Raw genomic sequence first — 9,144 nt, forward strand, 5'->3', positions numbered from 1 at the left:
TCGCGCAGTCGTTCTCTCTGCAACTTACCGTTCTGCGGTCCAGCGATTTCACGCAAACTTTGTTGTCTACTACACCGCCACGGTTGCGTACCGAGAGATCAGAATCGGGACAAACGACCTTTGCGGACACGACTGTTCTCAGCGTCGGAATTCCCGCGAGGGACGAAAGAGTGAACGCGGAAAACGTTCTACCGTTTCTTTCTTCCTCCGAAACAAATGGCGATGCGTCCCGACGTCGCTACACGCACTAGCCGACGTTTTTTCTCATCACGCGTACTCTCCGCCGTAAACTTCTCCCGTGTTCGCTCTCACGAGAGAACACCCCCCACCTGCGCCATGAGGTCGTCGACTGACATCGATGTCCTCCAACGCTTTCCTCTCTTCGCCGATCAATTAATCTCTGTACCGGCGGAGCCTCGGCGACAACGGGCATCCGTACAAGTCGCTTTGATCAAATTCGATTTCTGCTGGATTGCGCGAGGGATGTGACAGAGATCGCATGGAGATCGTTCCATCATCGGAGCCCATCATCTCTCGGTCTCCTTCGGAGGATACGGTCTTAAGTTTGCTCCAGGCGACCGATTGAAGGATTGCGAACAGCGCGTCGGCACCCAAATCCAGGCCGGGTGCCCTGATATCACGTCACTCTCCGTCTTTCGACGAACGGCCGCGGAGAGCCGCAGATTTGCCGCAGCGGCCACCGACACGACGGATCTGTATCCGCGTACCCGTCCCTCTCTCGCGCACGCGGCGCCCTCTCTTCTGCGTCCTCTGCCCTCCACCCTCGCGTTCACCTTTCTCTCGCACGAATCTTCCCACTTTGCGTTTCCCTCCCTCTTTATCTCTCTCTCTCTCTCTCTCTCTTTGTTCCTCTCGCTTTTTCAGTACACCTCCCGCTATGTGCCGTTCACCCTTTCCGGTTTCCTAGTCGCATAGCCGTTTGCGGGCAGCACCGTCGAATTCTGGGTAGCGGTTCAATGATAGTAATATCCTCCCCTTCCTACATTCAATCCCCTTTCCATTTGCAACATTCTTTGAGACTTTTCTTTGGTGGATCTGAATCTCTCGCGAAGCAAGGATTCCGAAAAGATTGTTTCACGTAGTTCACGTACCTCGGAATCAGTCACAATAAGGACATGAAGCGATAGAGGCGCGACAGCGCGGAATCCATTGAAAGCTGATAATGGTCTGACTGGTGCAGGCGCAGCTACTTCGAAGAGAAATCGATTTTCCCTCTGGATAGCCGCGACGTTAAGGTTGTCGTTTGAACGTTGAGTTAGGATTAAAACTGGGTTCTGCTCGCGAATTCTGCGTTATCGACTAAGTACACTTGCGATATTCAGTTCAGGTCTCTGCAAACTTTAACTTCTGATCTATGAGTGGCATCACTACTTTGTGGACAGCAAAGTACTTCAAAGTTACTAATATCAAAGCATAGACAGCTATTATTTAGATAAGAAAATCTATGAAAGAAAATCAATAATAGCAAAATGGGAAATAGTTTCCAATTAGCGAAGATGATGAAGAAATTCAATCGTACTTTCAAACATTTATTAAAAATAATAAAGATATATTATATTATCAACAAATTGTTTAGAAGGATTTTGCGAGGATAAGAATTGGTTTCTTTATATAGGACAAGAGCGGCTAATTGATGGGTAGAGGAAAAATCGAGCAAAACGGGAAATGTCTCATTTTATGCGTTTTTTCAAGCTTTTATTACAAGAATATAGTATAAACTTTTGCTCGCGATAGCGCTCTCCGTTGCGCGTGAATTTTTATACATATAATTGCATCTCTCAACCCCTCGCGCAGGCCACGATAGTCATAGCTTTTTTCGATAGTTTACCGATATATATATAATAATAGATCTTACGATTAGCTTATCTCGTCTAACTTGTGATCTATAGGTATATTTGGTTTTTCTTCTTCTGATTTAACTGGAAACATACTTGGCAATTCACGTCTAATAAGTACAACGAAGCATTTTTTTTATCTCGACCTCAACGTGGGCGTCGACGGTCGTCTTCTTCGCGCGTTCTATCTGCCGTAATTTTTTTTGTGACCCGGCGTCACCCGCCTGTAATTGATATGTCAATTTTTTTCCTTACAGCGAAGTTCCAGCTCGTTCCGGGGAGAAGCGTAGTTACTGCGAATGTTGACCTCACGGCAGTGCTGGGTATTATTTCCAGCTATTGGCTGAAAGGGTATACAATAGAATGATTTTTATCAAAGAAAAAAATATGCTTTTTTATAAGCTGTGGCAGCTCTTAGGCAAAGAGATTCTAATAATAACCCAAAAAATTCCTTTTAAACCTTCTGAGGACCGGTATGTTTTTGATCGACTTTTTTATTTTAGGGCTAGAACTTTTTTGTCAATATTATGGGGTTGAGTGGCGTAAAAGGTGGCGCCATTGTCGAGTCTCTAAGGGGCTTCCCCCCGATCCTCCAGAGATTAAAAAAAATTGTATGTAATTTTGTAAATTTTATGACGACAGAAATGTACATATTAATTTTGTTTTATTAGTCTATATAAGAGTCTGATCGATTTTGCTTAATACCTTTGTAATATATATCCTTGTTCATCGTCGGACAATTCTTCGGACCCTGAACACATGATATAAGAATTAGTGCAATTATTTTTGTAATAGAAAAGATACATGTTGCGCTATTACAGTATACCTGAACATTGAAATCAATGTTTGTCCGAACGGGACGATGATGAAGGGGTTGCGGTGGTCTAAAGTTATTCGCAAGCGGTGCGTTTGGCTGTTTTTCGTCTCCTTGCATTAACTGCCTCAGAGCGTGTAGCTGCAATAATTATAAAAATAAGAATTGTAAAGCATAATATAAATAATTTAGAGTTTAATATTTTGGATGTTGTTCTTCTTTTATAGAGTATTTGAGGTAAGTAACAGATACTATTAAGTTATTTAAGTTTTACAGAAAAATATATTTTTATATGAATTAGATATAATTCGTTCGTATAAAGAGATTGTATTTATCGATGTATTTTTTGTATTTAAAATCATGAGTGAGCTTGAATATTACATAAACATTATGCTCAAAAAATAAAAAATAAAAATCATCTCTAATCTGAATCAACATTCATTATTGAATAACATGGTATGAGGCATAAGTGATTTTATTGCCTCGCTGAATGCGATCGATATCAATAATAACAGAATTTGCAATTCTGATGAATAGCTAATTTAAATACGTGATCGATTATCACAAATATTATTATATGAGTATGAGGTTGCTTAAGTTATACATCAGAAACAAACATTTGTCGGTTTACTACAGCTATTTTTATAAGGTCTCTCAATGAAACTCCATTCTATTAATAAAGTCAGCTGCTGTATTAACTTGAGAAAAACTAAACAGCAACTCACTGAGCTAATTACGTATTCGCCAATATACATATTTCGTGCGCTACAATAAAATTATCGTGAAGAACAAGATCTTAAATACTTTTTACGCTATAGAGAATTTGTTCATTCTTGAAATCAAAACGTCTCTTGTTCAATTTTACGCTTGAAAGAACAAACGATTAAATGTGAGTGTTTTTTTTTAGAGATTCCTGTAAAATCCGTCAAGCGTGATTTATGATTATATTATTTCGAGATACGAGCTTAGTAAGTGCCTCATTTCCACCCTTATTTTGCAACTTACTTTAGCTATTCGCAAAGCACGGCCGACGTTCCTCGATGTTTCAAAGACTCTGTCTCTCTTAATGATCGGAATTGCATAATTGAGTGGGATTGCCGTACTTCGCGTCGCGCGCGCGAACGCTCGAGTGCGGGGGCGTGTGCATGCATTTTATAAGAGTCGGCAGCGGCGATACTTGCCTGCTGCTTGGTGATGTATATAGGCTTGTTGAGGATGATCCATGTGGTGGTCTCGTGACACGCCGGCATCGTGGTGGAGCCGTCGTACGTCATGTAATGCTTCGTGTCCGGCAGAAGTTCGCGCACCCCGAAACGTTTAATTTCCATGGCCTGCCCTGTGCAATTCATACGATCGATAACGTCAACTTTGTTTGTGTATACGTATGCATACACGTGCAATGTACGCGTGTTACTGCCCGATTGCTGCCCGATGCCACGGTACACACAGCTGATACGCATATTGTTACGTATCGCTAAAGTTATCGTGCATACACCGCTCGATTATATTTGCATACGTCAAAGAACACTAGCGTTCCCTTAAAGAATGATGGTAATTATCGATTTATCTTCCTGGTAAAAAGTTGACAATAGCCCGTGCAAAGTTTTTAAAAAGTTATAACGCATGCTGCCATCAAACTTTCGAAGGTACATCAATCTTGCAACTTTTTCATTCGAATTGTACTTTTATCTCAAAACGTTAATTTATAGAGAAAAAAGAAGAAATAAAAAATATACGTATATATATATATATATATATTCAATTTTTACTAATTATCAATTTGTGGAAGAAAATTCTTAATGTATTATTAAAATGTATCGTTAAAATGTTATTTGAATGAAACAACATTCATTACTGCAAAAAAATGGTATTTTATAAATATCCGTTCGTTGAAAGAAATGTAATCCTGTATTAATTCGTTCGATATGCTAATCTTGACTGATACGAGAACTCTGAGAATTTTTAAACTCATGCAGCTAAAATTCGTCTGCTAAAACTAGATTATCGTTTTTGCTGAATTGATCGCTACTCCTCCGCGTCGTACTGTTATCCCGGAATTCGTTACGTTATCGGATTTCTCACCTCCGTATTTGATTTTATCCAGCTGCTGCGTGAACGTTCTCAGCTCTGGGTTCGAGAGGTCGCCTACCTAGAAAAGGACCGAGATCGTCTATGACGTCGCTTATTCTGAGCTTTACTTAACATGTGATAAGCATTTGTAGGAGAGATTGGGCATGTACCTGTAAAAGAAGCGATACCGCCACGATCCCCTGCGCCCTGTGTAGGGCGTCCGAGAAGTTGTTATAGAGCTGCGAGTTGAAGCCGAATATCTGAAGCTACGAGAACAAAAGGCTTTGAACGTATTTAGAGACTTAAGATTAAAGAACTTTTTTTCTTTTTTTTTAACTTAAGTGCATCAACGAGAATTTAATTTCGATTGAATTCTTCCACAAACAAGCTTTGATGTTGAAACGGAAAAGATCGCGAGGAATGTCGGAGATTTTGAAATATTTTTATTTGTCTCTCTGTCGTTTCGTACCTCGGCAGGAAATGCATGTCCATCGACGGTGTGCTCGCTGCCGATGCGATCGTCCGCGCCGAAGTGCAAATGAATCTCGTGAAATTGATAACGATAACTGAGCGGACCACCGGAGATGTTGACGGGATGGCGGGTGTCGTTCTCCACGGCGAACACAACACTATGGCCGGTGTTCGCCAATATACCGTTGATTCTGTGCTTATCCAAATGAAGCGGTTGTAAATTCGGGTCGAAAAGCAGTTGATTAGGATCGAGATTGACTGGTGATTGTCTTCGACCTTTGTTACACAGCCACCATTCCGGATTGATAAGACCCCAGAAGGCAGGACCTTTGAATAATCGAGGGAATTTTTTAGATCATATGTTAGATAACAAGAGACAAAGATATTATCGATAACGATACTAATTTGAAAACCGATCTGGCTTACCAGAAATACCGTCGTATGTCCACCATTCTTCCCAGCTAACGGGTGTCGACTCTGCAAATATTTTATTATTAACAAGTGATATAATCTCTATGAGAAATCCGATAATTCAGTATAAATTTATGAGAATTGGATAAATGCATTATTTGGCGTCGAGAATGGACAAAAGACTCTTTGTGTTGATTGAATCGCATTAAGTAAATGTGTTATTTACGTCATAATAGCTTCTAATAGCACAATATTATCTATCCACTGAATTATGATTGGATGATCCAACGTCCATGGAGTAAAAAGCTTTTAATACTCCAATTTCTTATACAAAAAATTTAATAACAGTAGCGTAAAACTTTGATAAATATATCAGGATTAAAATACATTGTGAACTAAATTAAGCTAACGTTTTATTATATATTGATTATATATGTCTGTTCCAATTTACATAATATTATTTAAAATAAAAAAAGATATTTTTAAAGCACATGTTAAAAATAATGTCTACGAGATGGTAAAAGCAAATACAGGACCACGTATTAAAAAATATCAAGGAACGCATAACAATTGGACATACAAACCTTTTATCAAAATGACAACAAACACTCCCCAGACACCCAGGAAGACGGAACTGAAGGGGGCCATTCCTAGCGCTGTGCGGTCTTCGTCAATTGAACATCATTCGGCTCGTTTCTGCGACACAGAGAGAAGGAGAACCAGTTGATTCACGGGCTGGGCACGAAAGTGCTCGCGTGTCGCGCACCCTCTCACGTGCCCCTCCGAGGCCCGCGGAGGTCGCGACTTTTGCCCTCTCGGGTAACTTCAACAGCCTGAACCATCCACGAGAGACTCCGATGAGCCCCGGTAACTTTCGAGGGAGAGAAACTTGACGATCTACGATAACGTAATTGATCCGTCAACCGTACCGCCCCTCCAAAAAGAACAAAAAAGAACAAAAAAGAAAGAAAATCCGCGAACCGCCGTCGTCGGTTCTAATCTAATCGTTCGACGTCACGCAACGCGACGACTCTGACGCCGACGAACATCGACGTTGAATTTGCATCTCTGACGCTCGTTCCGCACGAGAAGATTATCGTGTGGCACGATAACGCTCGCGGGTGACTCTCACGTTCGTGTGAATTCTCGCGTATCGGCATGCCATTACAACAAGTCCGTAACCGGATCAGTCCGTTTTGTCTTGAGCAAGGGGAAAAGCTCTTTCTCTGTCTCTCCTGCCGTTCGCGGTATTTTCACGGTATGTTCGCGGAATGCGTGCAACAAAGAAAGTATCGAGTGTGGCGCAAGTTCGAGCAAATATATGAGTAAGAAAGAAGAGACAAAATCCGCAGTCATCGTTGTCCGGCGTCGCTTAAATGGGGGCGGGGTTCTCTCTTCGCTCGATCCCCACTCTGGTCCATTCTGTGGAATCCACTTCACCCCGGGTTCCTCCACGGTACTCGAGCGGTGTATTCTTAGGTCAGGGAAAACTCGAGTGCGCGGCTCGCTTCGATCGATCGATCGGATCTCTACACGTCCGTCCACGCGAAGAAAAAAAAAAGAAAAGAAGACTCTAGCTAGCGAGAGCGAGAGAAAGGGGGGAGGGGAGAGAGAGAAAGAAAGAAAGAGAGAGCGAGAGAGTACGTGCTCTCCGCACGCTCGTGAATTTCAAAGGGTAGCCACTCTTCGTCGTCGCCGCATCAGCCGCGCGGCTTATTCTCTTTTTCTCTATCTCCCTCTCTCTCTCTCTTTTTCCTCTCTTTCTTGTCTCGACTTCGCCGATGTGTCTTCGAGATAGATACTTTTATCGCGCATCGAAACTCGCTGCTGAAATATCTCAAGCCTTCGCGCCCATCGATCGTGCTTCGCACGTAGCCACTTCATCCTGCTTTAGTCGCCTATCGACCGATACAAACGGACTTTCTCCCAAAACGCCAGAAGTTTGTGTTCACTGTTGAATTTTCACTGTTCTCGTCAGAAATAAATTCAAGAAATACGAATATAACTAAAAAATAGTCTATCAGATTACACAAGATAGGTTCGTTACGAAATTCACTTAGAAAAAGAAATTAATTTATCATTAAATCCGATGATAAAATCGGAATTAATAATAAACTTATTCTTTTTTTAGATTAAATAAATAATATTCTATATTATATATTATAATTATATATACGATGTAAATAAAGAAAGAGAATTGAACTAATCTGAGTTAAAGACAATTCTTGCGCGCGCGCGTATCGATAAAATCTAGCTCCTTTTAATTACATAGTCATTATTTGACGTTTTTTTTATCCCAGATGAATCGTTTAAATTTTTTAAGTGAAACGCTTTAAAACTGACAAAGAAAAATTCGATACTATACTATGACATTTTTTAAATTTGTCAACCTATTTCTACATACAAATCACTCAGCATTTAGAGAAATGTCAGTGTTATTTAAAAAATAACTGGATTTTTTATTACATTTTAGTTCGTTTTTTGAACCAGTGTGTTTAGTAATCGGACAATTAAATCGAAATTTGAGTTTTTACGAGAATATAATTTTACAAAACTTTATTATTATTTATTAATTTTAACAGGAATTGTTGAAAACAATGACAATTATACTTAGCATTATACTGTATGACTCATTTTGTATGAGTCTTGCATTTTGAAAATTAATTATACAAATTTTAATAAAATATCTCACACTTAGAGAAGCGCTATGTGATATCATTCAATGTAATTTAGTCAATTTAATTATTTACTTTTTTTGCGAAAAAGAACATCAAATTATCGCTATTTGTTCGAAATAATTAACACTTGTAGTACGTTCAGCTTCATCAGTTTTTATTTAGTGACTCGAAGGGGATTAACTCGATATTTCGCGAGGTCCGTCATACCCACGGGAAACGATGCGCGTAGGAATCTTGATCGATTTACCGTATTACCAGAGTGCAAGCGTTTCATCTCTTGTTGCTTCGCGTTTCCAGGCCGAGCGAGTGGCTAAACTCAAATTGTTATCACCGTTAATCGATTAATCGAACGATGTTCCACCGCCGGCGAGCTTCTCCATCCCGAGCAACAAACATTCCATCCGCGCGTTCTGAATCCCAGACAAACGCGATGGTAAGGACCGACGCGAGTGTCTCGTTCACACAGAAGAAGAGCGATCGCTTTTCGGTACGATTGCTTTCCTCTTGGTAAATCGCGATTCCTTCATACCTTAATCCGCTTCTGCTTCATACGCCGTATTCTCACACCGCGTTTCCCTCTTATATATACACGTCTCTATTTCCCCGTTTCCTTATACCCCCGCTTCTACTCGATCGCTTCTACTTATAGCTTCATGCTTCAGTTGCTCGCTACCTCATACCTGGATCGTCCTTGCTTTTCATATCATCTTCGCGACGCCGCGCACAGTCACGCGACGAAGACACATCCTGACGTTTATCCTGTCAACTAAACCGTCTTCAACACATTCGACGCGGAAGCGGGTTACGGGTGCTGATCGAGGATGATTGAGAAGTAGAGGGAAAG

The 9,144-nt window shown here is 40.8% G+C and overlaps 1 protein-coding gene across 5 annotated transcripts in view; it reads right to left on the bottom strand.

Annotated features, from left to right (window-relative positions):
- Positions 1 to 1,647: 1,647 nt before the first annotated feature.
- Positions 1,648 to 9,144, bottom strand: part of CARPB (Carbonic anhydrase-related protein B) — an 8,279-nt gene continuing 782 nt past the window's right edge. For 2 of the 5 annotated variants that reach the window (XM_018445915.1, XM_018445944.1), the window contains exons 2-10: positions 6,207 to 6,318; positions 5,638 to 5,688; positions 5,210 to 5,538; positions 4,911 to 5,006; positions 4,753 to 4,819; positions 3,852 to 4,006; positions 2,683 to 2,811; positions 2,562 to 2,607; positions 1,648 to 2,199 (exon numbers count right to left, since the gene is read on the bottom strand). In XM_018445915.1, the coding sequence (XP_018301417.1) occupies positions 2,183 to 2,199; positions 2,562 to 2,607; positions 2,683 to 2,811; positions 3,852 to 4,006; positions 4,753 to 4,819; positions 4,911 to 5,006; positions 5,210 to 5,538; positions 5,638 to 5,688; positions 6,207 to 6,270 (954 nt within the window). In that variant the 5' untranslated portion in view covers positions 6,271 to 6,318 and the 3' untranslated portion in view covers positions 1,648 to 2,182. Of the gene's footprint in view, positions 2,200 to 2,561; positions 2,608 to 2,682; positions 2,812 to 3,851; positions 4,007 to 4,752; positions 4,820 to 4,910; positions 5,007 to 5,209; positions 5,539 to 5,637; positions 5,689 to 6,206; positions 6,520 to 8,973; positions 9,128 to 9,144 lie in introns of those variants that run through there. The other 3 variants (XM_018445931.1, XM_018445936.1, XM_018445922.1) reach the window with 3 other exon arrangements.

Source organism: Mycetomoellerius zeteki, unplaced genomic scaffold (genome assembly GCF_001594055.1).
Source record: "Mycetomoellerius zeteki isolate Tzet28-1 unplaced genomic scaffold, Tzet1.0 scaffold105, whole genome shotgun sequence".
Classification (NCBI taxonomy): domain Eukaryota; kingdom Metazoa; phylum Arthropoda; class Insecta; order Hymenoptera; family Formicidae; genus Mycetomoellerius; species Mycetomoellerius zeteki.